This window comes from Gadus chalcogrammus, chromosome 23 (assembly GCF_026213295.1).
Source record: "Gadus chalcogrammus isolate NIFS_2021 chromosome 23, NIFS_Gcha_1.0, whole genome shotgun sequence".
Taxonomy (NCBI): Eukaryota; Metazoa; Chordata; class Actinopteri; order Gadiformes; family Gadidae; genus Gadus; species Gadus chalcogrammus.
In genome coordinates this window covers 4,658,426-4,674,990 of record NC_079434.1, presented here as the reverse complement: position 1 = coordinate 4,674,990, position 16,565 = coordinate 4,658,426, and the positions used below count along the sequence as shown (strand labels likewise).

The 16,565-nt window shown below is 43.6% G+C and overlaps 3 protein-coding genes across 5 annotated transcripts in view; 1 reads left to right on the top strand and 2 right to left on the bottom strand.

The window, feature by feature from the left end:
* Positions 1–8,455, bottom strand: part of LOC130377607 (histone-lysine N-methyltransferase 2C-like) — a 64,917-nt gene extending 56,462 nt beyond the window's left edge. The window contains exons 1-2 of the mRNA XM_056584758.1: positions 7,986–8,455; positions 2,939–3,157 (exon numbers count right to left, since the gene is read on the bottom strand). Of these exons, the coding sequence (XP_056440733.1) occupies positions 2,939–3,156 (218 nt within the window). The 5' untranslated portion in view covers position 3,157; positions 7,986–8,455. The remainder of the gene's footprint in view (positions 1–2,938; positions 3,158–7,985) is intronic.
* A 180-nt stretch (positions 8,456–8,635) lies between these two features.
* Positions 8,636–11,865, bottom strand: xrcc2 (X-ray repair complementing defective repair in Chinese hamster cells 2). Its single transcript, XM_056584089.1, has 6 exons — positions 11,775–11,865; positions 11,422–11,503; positions 11,202–11,237; positions 10,886–11,035; positions 10,337–10,628; positions 8,636–10,231 (listed from the first exon to the last, which is right to left on the bottom strand). The coding sequence occupies exons 1-6, from the start codon at positions 11,805–11,807 to the stop codon at positions 9,886–9,888; spliced, it is 939 nt and encodes a 312-aa protein (XP_056440064.1). The 5' UTR covers positions 11,808–11,865; the 3' UTR covers positions 8,636–9,885.
* A 655-nt stretch (positions 11,866–12,520) lies between these two features.
* The window catches only part of actr3b (actin related protein 3B), a 9,882-nt gene continuing 5,837 nt past the window's right edge, over positions 12,521–16,565 (top strand). Inside the window, exons 1-5 of one of the 3 annotated variants that reach the window (XM_056584078.1) lie at positions 12,521–12,986; positions 13,931–13,986; positions 14,551–14,675; positions 15,467–15,577; positions 15,900–15,995. In XM_056584078.1, coding sequence (XP_056440053.1) covers positions 12,943–12,986; positions 13,931–13,986; positions 14,551–14,675; positions 15,467–15,577; positions 15,900–15,995 — 432 coding nt within the window. In that variant the 5' untranslated portion in view covers positions 12,521–12,942. Of the gene's footprint in view, positions 12,987–13,930; positions 13,987–14,550; positions 14,676–14,904; positions 15,035–15,466; positions 15,578–15,899; positions 15,996–16,565 lie in introns of those variants that run through there. The other 2 variants (XM_056584079.1, XM_056584080.1) reach the window with 2 other exon arrangements.

Genomic DNA, 16,565 nt, shown 5'->3' with positions numbered 1-16,565 from the left:
GGAGGGGACGATGTTAAAACCCGGACTAGAGTAGCTGGCTGGACTGGAGCCACTACACACACACACACACCTCCTTTTCTCCTTCTCGTGCACTCTCTCTCTTCTCCCATCCCCCTCCACTCCAACCCCGGACCACTCGACTGCTTACCCAGCATGCAACTTAACCACTTCCTTTCCAATAACAGCGTGCTACCACACAAACATCCCCTGGCCCTGTACGAATAAGGGCATGTATATTGGAGTCTGAAGACTTGAAACACACCGAAAAAAATACTAAAAAAAATAAATTAGAGAAATGTTATAAAAACCAAACACAATAGATAATGCAAAAAGAGGCAATAGAGACCAGATAAGAGTGACATGGTTTGAGGCTATTGAGATGCCCTTCAATTAGACTCTAGAGCCTCATTGAACAAATGTATTGCTATTGAAATGATGCTGCCCCTCGTTTTTCTACAAGCGTTGCCTACTGCTGACTGTGTACCAGCATGTGACGAAACACCCACACAAAGTGATTAAGCACTGCTTTATTGGGGATGTCGGCCTTAAGGGAAACAAAGAGCCTAGGTGGGTCACAACCTTTAACTTATGACCTTTAGAATGCTGGCCGAGTGGCCGAGATGAATGCCAGAACCAACCCCAGGGGTAGAACGTAAACTTGGTGGTGATGCCAATACATACAAAATGAGCACAGTAATTGTGCTGCATAACTTGAAACTCAGTCGGTGGATTCAAAGGAAAACCCAACAGAATTGAATTACAGGGTTGTGGTTGTTCATTAGAACAGCCCACCGATCACAAAGGCAGGACCTTACATGAGGTCGTGGCCTCTGCTTCATGGACGCAGTCAGGTCCCTCTTTGTGCATGCCAAGGACAGAAACCAAACCACTCACCTCCTCATTGATACATTGTGTTTTGTTTGATGATGTTTCGTGATTAATGCATGCAGTGCAGGTGTGAACACATATTGTGTGTGTGAATCAGAATCACATCCGTTAGATTGTTAACTAAATAGATTTGTTGTGAACACAAGCCATGCAGCTTGGAATGTAGCATTTTTTCTTGCAAAATACAACAACCATAAGCATGGAATCCACATTTTGCGTGCGCACCACACCAGCACAGACGTGCAAACATATGTGCTGCCATGAGTGGCACACTGCCATGAGTCATGTGTTTGCGTGGTAATGATATAGGTAATACATACATTTACTAGGCCAACCCAAATCAGTTTGAAGCTGTGCAAAGTCCTTATTGGTGCATTCACTCGAGACGCGTTAAAACCCCTTCACCTCCCTTCACCTGGACTGGAGTAAAATACTAAGTGCTGCCGTTATCAGCAGTGAATCAGATAGGCTGAGTCATCCCGCCGGCTCAATGCGAGGACACCGCGCCACCGCGTCCTTGCAGACCGCTCTCAGTCTGACTCTACAGCTGACTGAGCGCGAGAGGGATACCCATCGTCTTCATAAGAGTTACCATCGACGACAACAACAACCACAACAACACGAGAGCAGATAAGTCATCCAGTATAGCGGCTGCTGCTGCAAGGCTATGAAGTTCTAGGGTCTCCTTGGAACACAATACCTTCAGACTGAATGAAACACAGGTGGATAAATCCAGAAACGATATTAAATGAGCAACATAGAATGGGGGAGAAGAAATACGTTTATTTATCATCCAATCAAACCTATGATGTTACAATCTGGACACCAAACCGGAGAGGCCGGGGTTAACCTCCTGAACAAAAGCATCACTGCAGAGCCGGATCTATTAAACTTGGAATACTCAGACCCCAAAATAGCAAACAGAACTTTCTCCCAGCACAAGATCTTGTTTTACTTGGAATATAGCAACGATAGATCACGATGCAGAAGCAAGACTGAAAAGAGAGGCACACTTTCTTTGGAGGGATGATAGATATCTGAACAACCTTTAGAATCGTAAAAGCAGTGGAAGTGTCCCAGGGAGTCTGCCAGATATAGTACGGCGGTGACGGCGCACAACGAATAGAGTCTGTCTGCATGCAGCAGGACAGCTATTACTGACAATAATCAATTTATGGCAGTGATTCGATTGACGCATTTACATGTGCTCCAGAAATGGGATAACAGAAGCCCTGTTTATAGAGGAAATAGTGTGATTTCTTTCGAGGAAAGTCACTTCTGGATAAAAAGGTAATGGCCTTAAGGAGTTTAAGGAAGGTATGGGTCAGAATGAGTGGGGGGGGGTTCGGGGTTAGATCTGCTTAATTACAGCAATACCCATTGTGCACAACGATCAATTCCTTTTGGTCTTCCCCCAAGTGAATATAGCAATGCATCTATATGCCATTTGATGGAGGTTTTTATTGAATGAGTCTTTCAATAGTGAGTGCCCACTCTAGGCATGGAGATCGAACCCCTTACCCAGGCCGTGTTAATTCCATACTCCACCAGTTAACCTAGACAGGCCAACAAACAGAATGTTTTGTTTAAAATGTATACAATCTGCACCAATTTATTGGCAAGCTGTCTGTGTTTGTTAATTCTGGGCTATACATGTCGTCGTACATGTTGTCGTACTATGGCTACACAACTAACACAAATGTGTTCTGACTGATTTGATGCTAGTTGTTGAGGATGTAATTGCTCTCTTAAAACGGAATCCCTCGCTCTATTCGACACAACAGTCACCTGCAATTACAGAAAGTGCACTATGGTGGTCTTGACTACATTATTGTTTGCAAAAAATATACGTTTAATTTAGACCGGTGAAAACCAGTCCATCTAACGGTTTTACTCAAGCTAATTAAAAGAAGAAGCTCCATATAAATGAGAAAAAGTTGTCACATAAAAAGCTATTCAGCTGCAGGCGGGCGAAGTATTGGAGGGGAGGTGTACGGTCAGCTCAAGGCCTAGATACACTAAGAGGGTTCAGATGGGGGCTTCGACTTACTTTGTCCTTGATTGTGGCGGGGGAGTTGGGGGGGGTGGAGTCGGCGGCAGCGCGGAGCGGCCGGTACTCCCGTCTTTCCGAGGTCGCCCGCGCGGCCGCTTCTCAGGGGTAGGACTGCTGGCAGCCGCCTTGGCCAATCCGGCGCTGCGTCCGGCACGAGTGACAGGAGGAGGCGGGCCCCTGTCCCGAAGCTCCTGAGACTGAGCCCCTGATGGCATTCTGGGAAAAAGACACGGACGCAATGAAACATCATACCTTTAATAGCTAGTTTGCAGTTGTGTCATGCAAAAGCAAAGCCAGGATAAACTAACAGATCATATTTATTCTAAATCACCCTAATAGTGCAAGCGTCAACTTTAAATCCATTGCTGAAGAGGTTACCTGAATTAAACGTAACATTTTGAGGCAAATTGAAGAACGCAGCAGCACGAGCTGCACTTAAATGTTGAAGCTCACTCGGTAAAAGCTGAGCCAAAAACAAAGAGCTAATCTAAAACTAATTTAGTATTTGGGTCAACTAATCCATGGTCCGCACTCCCTGCAGACTGAAACACAATGTTGAGGAGAACCTTGGAAATTGGTAAAATTTGGCATCCCTCAGTGAAACTGGGCTCAACCAGACCAGCCAGACATCTATAAAAAGGCAGACAGGCGAGTGGCTGAACTCACTGTGACCCAATGAACTACTGACACACGCGTCAGCCCCCGTGACAGCCGGCTATTTTGACCAATCACAACATGGAGAACGAATGAGTAACGGCAAGGGCTCTGTGACCCGCCGACATGGATTGGACTTAGGTTGCTTCAAGAAAACAAATGCAGGCGGACAGAATTCAGGGGTGACACAAGTCTGCATACAGAGACTGGGCCGTATATACAAGGCCGTAGCCGGTCAAACCATCTCAGCCAGCGACAAGACTACGACGTGAGCATTACTCAGGATGGACCTCGGTGAGTGCAGACGTGAATGAGCTGAGGTGTTAACAGATAACGAGAAGAGCTTTGGGCACTCACCTGGTGCTGAGACAATGTTCTTGACCAATGCCACCGCCGCTACTATTGGTAAAGAATGTCAGATTATAGCTATGGTAACCTCTTGGGGGGTGAACTTTCTGTGTCACGGCAGAATGGGTACTACAAGATATTGTTTGGCCCACTTAGTGACCGGACCAGCATGCTGGCCAGCATGGAGCCACAATCCTATCAGCCTCATTTCTTGCCAGTAAGCCACAGAGTCGAGTGTATAAGGCACCAATGCTGCTTATCGGGAAGACACTTCCACGGACCTCAGCAGGTCTTCCTATATCACTGCACACTAATATTAAAATAAAACGTCAAAACCTTTCACTATTATTTTTCTCTCCAACTCTACTTCCATAAAAAAGCATGCAAGTTAAGTTTCACACATTTGTTCAGGTATGTCTTAATGCATTAGTCCAACATCAAGAATAGAGAACCATTAAAGGGTGCGTCTTAGAACGTGTTTTACATGAAAACCAGTAGTTATTACAAACCAATCCGTGTGCAGACAGTTATCGCACATGAGTGAGGTTCCATCATAGCCATGACGGTTGATGTTTAACAGGGCGACTTTTTTTCTCACCTCTGGTCTAATCAAGTAAACACGTTTTTTGCAGTGTTGAAAATGAAAGCCCTATAATTTATAAATCATACGCAGATAACAATGCATTGAAATGAGCAGCGCTAAGCACTGAACCAGTGGCCGTGGGTCAATAGAAGGCGCCGCCCCTCGTGAAATATTCACTTGAATATATCTGCAAACTATGAATCAACTATTATAATACGTAATAAAATCAACAAAAATACATAGCGTTTATCCTTGTTTAATTGTGTGATAGACCGTACTTGCCACTGCCAGCAACCATTTAAATGTGTCTGAACGTCAATGATTTGGGCTAGGCTAGGTGATCATTCGAAATAAAGCCCTCCTCCAAGTCAGGGGCGCCGGCCACGTTGCCGTCAATGTAGGCTTGCATTTGCTGTCTATCAAGCAGAGACATATATATATATAGACATTGAGACTCACAAAAAAATGCGCTATAGGATAGTTATCATGATTTGTCTCAATATCAGAATAACAACAATGGGTCAAATAACAATGACTGGTGGAATAGCACTAAAGTAGGTCTGTATGCAGTGTAAGCATTTCCAGGCCCTGCAAGTCAGGATGTAGGCTATGAATCTGAATGAGTAGCAGGTAATAGGTAGTGGCCATCCCCAAATTGCACCAGAATACAGGAAATCAAATCTACCTAATTCTATTTTTCCTGTGGGGGACCCCCAGTTCATACTGCACCCCATAAACATTTTTGATCACCGGCCGCCACTGCACTGAACTGCAACAATTGAATATAAATTATATTCTCAATAAAATATTGTTATATAAACAGCATTTACACTGAAGAAGATAATAATAAGCATCATGGAATGAAGAAGATTCGAGATTTTGAGAGTGTCATGTAATTGAAGGCCATTTTAAGTACATATGCTAAGCAATATATATACTGGCGTCAATTTTGTAGCTTTACTTTTATATAATTGGCCAAAAATGATATGTTTTTTAATATTAATCGATAGATAATTATCATGACAACAATAATTATAACAATGCTCAATTCTCCTTATGACAGAATCCTAAAGAAAAATGATGTTGTTTAATGGATTATAATATACAATTATTTATTATCAGAAGTAAAATAAAAATGAGAACTGCTTCGATTCCCCATCACACCAAATGCCTGGTTTCAAACATCTCAACAATGAATAAGTTAACAACTGCTAGAGAGTAGGGCTGAGGGGATGTTGAGGAAAAAATAATAAAAATCATCGCCCAGGTAGTAGTGCCTACTTAGCTTCCATGACACTCATTAGTTTCTTGAAGCCCTGTTTTTCAACCTTTCTTACAGGCATCATATATTTAGAAATACAGTACGGGATTGTGCTGTTTATTTCTTTATATCGCTTTGATTTCTTTTCGTATGGGGTAATGGCTGAAAAAGCAGACGCATGTGCCGGGTGTTGAACAGAAGTTTGACTAGCAGTAGGACTGGGCGGTTGGCTAGTAGTTGGGGGAAGCTGACGCTAGCACGATAGCGCAAACTCCGGCTTTAGGAGTGCTCTGTGGGATGGTAGCTTTTGAGATGGTGGAAGAAGTTGGTGGCGTGGACTGGTCGCCTACATATTTTGCACTTAATACTAGTCTTTGCATTATACTATGTCAGACTTCAGGTAAGCCCAACCATTTCCAAATAACTGGAGTGGCATGAATGACCTTTCCTAGAAACTCATTCTCTCATTCTATAGCTTCCTTCTGATAAACACATTGGCTGTCAAACATTTGTCTTTAAAATAACTCTTTAATGAACTACATAATTTCTTTAATTCCATCCAAGCAATAGTTTTTCAACCAAATACAAATTATGAATCTATCATTGAACCTCATTACTTGACACTTGATTACTAGATGCCATTGTAGACAATGACATCACATAGGAAGTACCTTGGTTGCAGATTGCAACCTACTAGCTAGACGGTAGACAGCTAGACGCCATTAAATCATATACACTACACCTTAAAAAATGTGCAGAGATATTGATTTACCTTTTCCACTTGCATATTCAGACGCATAAGATCACATAATCATTATTTGAATACTAGACTATATATTGGTTCTAGTCTGTAGACACACACATACATATTTATATTAGCTCTCTCTAGCAATGAATTAATAAACCCAGAACACCCAAATATGGCCTCTGCTGGCGTCGGGCCTTCCAGCAGCCACAACCCTGGTGTATCTTGGCACATCACTTTTATCAAATTAAATAGGCAACACTAAATGAGGTGATTCTCCAACATAAATAAGATACTTTCCAGAGGTGGTAGGCTATAACTAAACAATACAATAACGTGATACTAAGTCATTTAAACACGGCACAATGACTCAAGAGACAACTTTACACATAATTAATCTAATAAAGCTTATCTGTGGAAATTGGCAGCATAACCAATTTCCCATGTCTGATCAAATGTGTTCTAATGGAGACAAGAGTGAAAGATCAGGGCAGTAAAACGGACTTTCCAACCGTCAAACAAACAACCCCGGACATACTCCACAGTAAGCATCAGTTACTCTGATATGCTATGGGAAACGTTCTCCCCAGTCTCAACAACCCCACTTGTTTTCTATACACAACGTCCAGTGAGGCCTTTAGACTAGACTATTGCTCCACACTGGCTCCCTCCGTGCAGCAAGGTGCCGAGTAAGCAGACAACCGGCCAATGGCATGGCGGTGAACTGGTAGTGTTTCGGCCTAGATCATCCACCTCGATGACAACAACACATCATACGTCCTGAAAGCAATGTTGACTTCGACTTGATCCATCAGCCGTAATCGATCAAAAATTATCTGCAACTTATGATCTCCACTTATACTTGTTCCCCGTTGGATGGCTTTAAAACACTGAATGGGGTGACGATCGTAATACCCAGCTGCATCTGCCTGCTTGATGCCTAAACGTGTTTCAGCTATGCATTGTAATCGTACCTTGATTCATGTCTAGATAGTATGGTTCGTCCATCTAAAAGATGCATGCTCACATCCGAAGGGATTGGGTTATAGTATGAATCTACTTACAGTGTGAATGCCCGTACTGGTGGTGGAAGTACATATTAAAACACCCATGAGTTAACACACACGTTTCACAATCATCGTCAAAACAGATAACTAAATCCACTATAATTCACTACACAATAGAAAGGTTTGGCAACACAACATTAGTAGCAGCTTCCTATATTGGGGGGTTCGTGTGGACCGCCCAGAATTTGACTGATCACTTTTCTGTTAGCATTAGCTAACAAGCTAGCTCTTAGCGCGCAATATAAAGGAGTGCATTCAGTCTAGATAGCTGGCTTTGGATTCATCCCAGATTAATTTGGAATTAATTACAATTTAATTTTACAGCCGATAGCCGCAAACCGAGCGATAAACATGCAGAAGTGTCGTGAGAAAAGAAAAACCCTTACGGAATTGATGCAATTCTCTTTTTCCTCTCCAGCTTTGCAGCCAACTTAAACCGATTTTAATTCCAGCAACGAACTTCTCCGAGTGATAGCATTTGTTTCATAGGGTTGACATAATATTTTCCGACGAAACATTCCCTTGAGGTTGAAATAAAAAGCGTGATTTTCACCTCTAAAACGCGAAAATTAAAGTTAAAGCGTACGCTCCATCATGGAGGCCATGTTTCGGATCGACCGAAGCACTGCCTGTCAACGATAGTAGAAGAAGTAGGTCCGATAAAACATTAGTTTGTGTGTGAGCGCCGAAACATGTGTCTAGTGTGAACGACAAGAATACATATGCTTGTAGTAAATTCGGACTGAATTACTAGTTTTAGCTTTTGAAATGAACTGTGTTAGTGGCAGAGTGAAAATGTGTTATGAAAAAGTGTGTCTGACCCTGCGGAGGGAGCTTTGGAAAGCCGTTCGGGTGAAGCACCCTCTCTGTCATCAGACGGAACACCGGAAAACACGGAGTGCTTCAGCATTCTGGAGGGGATCAAAAACGGACTTTGACATACATGTTTACAATTGGTTCATTTAGTTAAAAACACCCAGAATAACTGAGAGTCTTAATAAACCAATAATCGAAATAGTTTTTATGGGGAGCAGAATTTGGAATTCAAAAGGATTGCAATTGTGATCTGGATTGATGTTTCTGACATTACCCTGAGCAGCTAGTGGTGTACGATAGGCCTATTGCTATAACCTGTTTGAAAACGAATGGCATACTGCTGTCGTAACCGGGTAAAGACCTTATATCAGCTGCTCTTTATTATAATTTTTCCTTCAAACAAAAATAATGGTTTTGGTATCAGTGAAACGGGGTTACAAACAGTGCCAATGGGTGATGCAAAATTATTTCAATTTCAACCAGTCTCAATCATGCTTTATGGAATTAAGTCTAAAATAAATTGTGCCTACAACCTCCAAATACAGAGAACCGTGGTTATATTCCATTGACGTATTATAACAACTATATCATCATTTAAGAATTGTTAGATTATCATTTTTGATAAAATAGATTCAGCGAGAGGGAAAGAGGAAGTTGAGGTCCAGTACAGAGGAAATGATATGTCCAGCCAAAGAAACAGAAGAAACATACAGAGGCTACCGTCGCGTAAGAATTAGAGGTAGAGACACATACATGAGAAGAAGGAATGTGTATCTCTACGAAAATATTTATTTTGTAACGAGTATGATGGACTAGAAATGTGCTTGTTAAATCTTCAAACAACATTTCTGGGCACATCCTTTCTACAAATTAATTCAGAGCTAAATTGTGAGACATACTTTATTTCGGAACATAGTACAGTTTTGCCTATACAAGCTAGTATAAATAAATGGATTGTAAAACCAATGCCATATTAACAAACCCAGTCCGAAAAACGGGACTATCCAAGAGAAGATATCACATCAAAACATTAGAATGCCTTGTTGTCAGATATCTGTTGAGTGATTTCCTTTAGTTGTCAAAACCAAACTACTGAACGGAGCTACAGGTGTACCCTAAAATGGAAAAGGACTCCTATTATTAATTACAATAATAATCCTTAATTCCACAATTATTAATATCAACCCATGATTCAAAGGCCTCAGCTCCCAGCCAGCCAGACTTGTGATGTGTGCGGATGGGATTCAGGTGGTTCCCCCTGGTGGAGATAAGGTGTAAACGCAATTTTCTCTGAGAGTGAAAAGTTCCAGTGTAGCAGTTTCAACGTCGGATACAACATACATAAAACGCATTAACTTCAGAATGCTTTTTATAGATAACACCACATATACATAGTGAATATGTGTACAAACTCACAAAAAACAAGGCTGTTATGTTCAGGAACAAAACAACAAGGTAGACTCTGGAATTTTAAACAAACACTACTCCTCCGTCAGTCACATAGAATGAGCTGCTCTTGTGAGCCTTGGTCACTTTGGAGGAGGAGGAGGAGGAGGAGGAAAAGGAGACGCAGCGAACGTTGAACGCCTGTCTTCGGCTCTGCTCCTCAGTGCACGCAGTGGCCATGTTGGTTCCAGGCGTACCCCTGGAACACAACAGCCTGTGGGTTACCAAGCGTTGCCATGGGCGACAGAGGTATGGCTGCTCATACTCAGAACATGAGGGGGAGGAGGAAGAGGATGACGAAGAAGTAGCAATGTTTCTGTAGTTCCTTCTGATGGCGTGCGAGGTGGCGAAAACTGTGATTCTGTAATCTCTGAATTGAAAAAAAGAAATATAAATCGTCAATAAGGTGAACTACATAGACATCTGTAACCATTCTGAGCTAAAAGGGAAGATAAAACCCTAAACACACACACACCTTAGTAGTCTAGAAAGCAACTTTGAACACTTGGTGAGCTTGTCCTCCTGTCTGGCCGCACTTTCCCCGCCCCCGCAGCGATCCAGCCAATAGAAAGCCGAGATACTGTCGATGAGCAACAGCGATAGGCCGGGCCGGGAGGAAAGGGAGGTCTCCAGGTAGTGGAGGGTGAGGAGCAGCTGGGAGGAAGAGCCACAGTGGACCACGAGGAGGCGGGAGAGACAGGTGCGCAGGGCGGCCTCGTCCGAACACCCCACGTCGGACTCAGCCTCTGGGCTGCTGGAAGAGCGACCTAGACCGACAGGCAGAGAGAGAGCCGGAGGGAAAGACGCAGAGCAGGGGTGGAATACATAATAATTGCATTGCAACGACAGACAGCTTTGTGAAATTAGATCTCAGTTCACCAACATAAACTGAACAGATTTGTGTGTGTGTGTGTGTGTGTGTGTGTGTGTGTGTGTGTGTGTGTGTGTGTGTGTGTGTGTGTGTGTGTGTGTGTGTGTGTGTGTGTGTGTGTGTGTGTGTGTGTGTGTGTGTGTGTGTGCGTACCAGCAGCCAGTCTGTTCTCCAGTATGGTGACCAGGCGCAACATGTCCAGGCTGTAGTCAGTGTCCACAAACACCACCTCCACACCCATACCTCCAGCCTCCACAGGCAGGATGCAGCGACACAGCAGGTGGTACAGCAGCTCTGTCTTACCTTGAGATACACGTGTGAACACACACAAACACACACACACACACACACACACACACAGACACAGACACAGACACACACACACACACACACACACAAAAGTAATAGGGTATAGCTACGAATCAAAGATCTCTTAATAAAACACGCAATTTAGACCACAGTTGCTTACCTGTCCCTTCCAAGCCATGTAATTCAACCACCTCCCCTGTTCCAGAGAAACAGATATACAAAGTTTGTTTTGGAAAGACGCCAGAAAGCCCTCTACATCCCATTGACATATAGCTTCAATCATATACACACATCAATTACATTAAAGTAGTACCGATGATTGATCGGTACTACTGTATTGTCTGAATTGACAATGTGTAGTTTGTGACGGTGAGCCCTACCATACTGAGGTCCGCAGTTCTTGGGGAACAGATGTGGCTCGATATCGATCAGACAGCGACGTGCTTCTAGCCTGGCAAAAAGCTGCACAAAATAGAACCATCGCTTTTAAGAATTGGAAACTAAAAGCTAAAGTTGTCAATGAATGTCGTTATGTTTGTCAATATTTGGTTAATCTAAAAAAGGAGTTTAACGGCCTATCATTAAAAAGTTTCTGGTCTCTGGTGTACGGCTGGAAGTAGTGCCTTTCGGTTATTTGGGGTCATTTAAAAAAAGTGTAGCTTAATAAATAACTTTTCAACAGAACTAATGTTCATGGTGGTTGGTTAAACATTCTAAATATTTTTCGTTTTACCTGTGCACCCGTTTCTGTCTTGTAGTCACCCATGGGATGTCAACACGATGGATGTACAATAAGGTAAACACTCTTTAAATCATGCTTCCTGGTTCAGGAAACTTACCGTAAAGTTTGTTGTAGCTACGCCTGGCAGCATCTGTTGCCATTTGGCGCAATGCCAAATTCGCATGTCTTGTCTATTTGCCTGTATGAATGTCTGTCTGATTATTTGTTTGTCATGAACATAATATTATAATAATGATAATAATTAATATTAGAATCATAATAAATATGGAAAAATAATAATTAATATTATAGATTAAAAAATGTATTACAAATGTAGTAGCCATGTAACTGTATACTAAGCGCCAGCCGTGTACATATGACAGCTGACACACACACACACACACACACACACACACACACACACACACACACACACACACACACACACACACACACACACACATATACACGCACGCACGCACGCACACGCACGCACACACACACTTAGACACCCAAAACACACGCACAAACAGGCACATACACACACACACACACACACACACACACACACACACACACACACACACACACACACACACACACACACACACACACACACACACACAAGCGCGCGCACACTAGACGCACGACCGTGCAAAACGTAGGTATACACATGAAGCGCGCGTGCACAGAGGCGCACGACTGTCGCTGCTTCACTCTCTTCATCACTCTCGTCTTCACTCCATCATCCCGCTGGGCTCTGGTTACCGGGGCCGTGTGAGAATGTGTTTCTATTTTTTCCCAGCGTTCCTTTGACACGGGAAGTAGTCCCACTGGCGGATCATAACGGGAACGACCAGGGGAATATCTCGGACTGCGTGGGGGGAACGAGCGGACTGCTTTAATAGTTTATCAAATAAGCTTTTAAACCTATTATAAATAGACGAAACTAATCCGAGCCCGTATTGAATTTTTTTTGTGGAGGGAAGGACAATCCAAGACGAATGATTGACTACTAAAGAGAGAGACAGAAAAAAACAAAAACATATCGTTCTTCGTTGCCATTGCACAGGCTACCTGAAATGCCAGCCCATGTTATCCGTTTAACGGGGGCGTCTCGTTAACGACCGTCGATCACTGGGTGTCGGTGCATCGGACCGGACGGCTCCAGGAGGCAGGCATGTCGGCGCAGTTGCCACCCTGCGTTATAGACTGCGGGACGGGGTAAGTCAGTTTGTTTATAACGGAACAGCTGGGCTCTGGGAGACATGCACACGCACTTTCACACCAACACACACACTCGCATGGCAAGCCTACTGGACTGCGTTGCTTTTTTTTTTTTTCCATGTTAGGCTTTAAATGGATATTAGTCTGTCGTCTTGCAGCCGATGCGAGTCGCATTGTTGATTATGCATTGTGATTTTGTGTGTTCGTGCTTTCCTATTGCATTATTGGTATTAGCCTCTTACTGGAGCAGTTTGCATCTCCGATGGAGTTTGAATGCCCCTGACGTCACGGCGCTGTTTATGAAGGGAGAGACCATGTTATTTTTTTCATAATATAATACCTAATGTTTCCCAAAATAAGGCCTATCCTTTTAATGCATTGTACTTAGAGAATAATTTATTGGAAGGGCCTACAAACATATTTTGGAAGATTTGGTTGAGATGCATTTCTGTGTCATGTGCTTCAGATTAAATACAATCTAAGTGAAATATCAAAATATTATATCCGTCACAGCATCCGTCCAGCATAGTAGGCTACATCAACAGTACTTCACTTCTACTTTCAACACTTTCAATTAAAAGTATCTCATAGTCTGCATGACTCAATCACAGAGCATGTAAAAATGAGCCATCAGGGACAATATCTCCTCTCTCCTGGCCTTCCGATGACAAACACACTCTCACACACACACGCACACACACACATCTCTGTGCAGCTCTACCTCCTATCAGAGGTCACACACTCACACTGTCTGCCTGTCGTTCTCAGTCTGGATAATCCTGTTGTTTTGTGAAGGTTTCAAACTGATGTCAGCATTTAAACTAAATGCAATGTTCTCAATTCTCAAGTTCATTATCACTTAAAGTGTACAATGACCAAATTAGATGGAAGAAACCATTACTATAGCAACCCTAACACTGAATCAATGTATCTGACTGCAGGTATACTAAGATTGGCTATGCTGGAAATACAGAGCCTCAGTTCATAATGCCCTCATGTAAGTAGTGCACACACGCATGCACAACACAGACCCAACACAACACACAGTGATTTCCTACATGTCTTTGCTTTTGTAAACAAGGCAGTATGTTCCCGGCGTTCCCCTTCAGAATCAACAAAGTATGCCATCTTATGTCATCTCAGCTCGTTCACCTCTCCCCACTTTACCCAATCTCATCTCACCCCCCCCCCCCCCCCCCGATCCCCTTAGCTTCACCCGTTTCCCTTCACCATCCCTCATCTCCCCTCAACTCTCTTTATCATACCTCCTTCACCTCTTCTTCCCTCATCTGCCCTCACCTCCCCTCCCCTCACCTCCCCTCCCCCCCCTCCCCTCCCCTCCCCCCCCCCCCCCTCACCATACCCCTCCTCCCCTCCCCTCCATTCCCCCCCCCCCCCTTCTGTCCCCTCCCCTCCCCTCCCCTCCCCTCCATTTTCAACCCCCCCCCTTCTGTCCCCTTCTGTCCCCTCACCTCTCCTCCCCTCCCCTCCCCCCTGCCCTCCCCTCCCCACGCTATGTGTGTGTGTGAGTATAACAGGCCTGTTTGCATCCTACTAACAGGTATAGCCATCAGAGAGTCGGCTGGGGTGGGGGATCAGGCTCAGAGGAGGCTTGTGCGCGGGGTGGAGGACCTGGACTTCTACATTGGAGACGAGGCCATCGACAAGCCCAACTATGCAACCAAGGTAGAATAGATCCACCTCTGGATAGGAGCTGTGTAGAACCCTGCCGTGCCCCTGTTCTATTCATTTGATCTTTATTTAGGAGACCCATTGAGGCCAAGGTCTCTTTTTCAATGGTTTCCTGCACTCCAAATGACGAAAATTCAAAATAAAATACATGCATTTAAACAATTTAACTTTTCCATTCAAATTATTTTAAATGACCAAAAGGTACCAACATATCTCCCTTCAGGACTTCCCGTGGTTCATTCCAAGCCTTTGGGGCATCAAACTGAAAGTCAGATGTATTGTAGCCTACATCCTGTCCTGTGTGTGGGTGTAATGGATCACTGACTGAATAAACTCACATACCAAGAATAACGGTATATCACACCCAGAAAACACTAATGAAGTTGTAGATTTATACTAATAATTACAGGGGTCGGCCTTACATTTACATGGCATGGATTTAATGATAATATTGTATTGCATTTATATTGGGCTTTCCAAGGCAACCAGAGTGCTTTCCAAAGAGAGCATGTTTATGTGTGTGCGGGGGATATGACACCTCATCCATTTCCAGTGTGTAGCGTCCACCTGGGGGTTGCACGGCATCCAGTATGCGCCAGAAAGCTCACCACACACTGGCTAGCACAATGGAGACAGGAGATTTGTTTGGTATTGCCAGTAGAAATTACTTTGATTAGTGAATGGTAACATGTAGATAACAACTGATTGAGGACACCAGTGCAGTCTGTAGAGAATGACAGCAGGTGAAACTATAAAGTACATTATCGACCCTCTGTGACATCTAGTGGCCTATTCGGCATGGGATGGTGGAAGACTGGGATCTGATGGAGAAGTTCATGGAGCAAATCATCTTCAAATACCTTCGGGCGGAACCAGAGGACCACAGCTTCCTTATGGTAGGAGAGGCAACACCTGTCTGTATGTGTGTGTTTCTTTCTGATTAGTTTACAGTAAAACCAACAGTGTTGTTTTTGTGTTTACTCTTTTTTGTGTGTCTGTGTGTGGATGTGTGTGTGTGTGCGTGCATGCGTGTTTTTGTGTGTGTGGGTGCATGTGCCTTTGTATGGTTGTGTGTGTGGTTATGTGTGTGTGTGTGTGTGTGTGTGTGTGTGTGTGTGTGTGTGTGTGTGTGTGTGTGTGTGTGTGTGTGTGTGTGTGTGTGTGTGTGTGTGTGTGTGTGTGTGTGTGTGTGTGTGTGTGTGTCTTCATCTTCCACAGACAGAGCCTCCGCTCAACACTCCAGAGAACAGAGAGTATCTGGCAGAGATAATGTTTGAGACATTCAACATACCTGGGCTCTACATCGCTGTACAGGTAATGACCTCTCTCTCTCTCTCTCTCTCTCTCTCTCTCTCTCTCTCTCTCTCTCTCTCTCCCTCTCACTCTCTCTTTCTCTCATCTCCCGCTCATTCTCACTCTCTTTCTCTTTCCCTCTCTCTCTTGTATGTTACATAATTTTCACTCAGCCTTTTTGTATATATATTTTGTTTCTCTATCTCTTTGCCTCATCTTTGTCCCCCTATGTCTTTCTGTGTCCCTCTATGTCATTATATGTCTCCCTCTATGCCTCTCTGTCTCTCTCTATGTCTTTCTATTTCTCTCTATGTCTCCCTCCAAGTCTCCGTCTGTCTCTCTATGTCTCTCTATGCCCCTCTATGTTTATCTCTCTATGTGGCCCCATCCACACCATGCCCGATCTTTTGGGGCCTGAAAAGGGAGACTTTACAAAATGTCTTCCATGTGGCCCCTTGTGGAGAGGCGTAACCACCACTGACTATTTTGATCATTCAATCAGAGCTAGGAGAAACAACAACCGAGCGGAATAGCATCAGTTTGTGATCGGTGGAGGCAGATTAATAATGTCCAGTAATACCTTTCCAGACA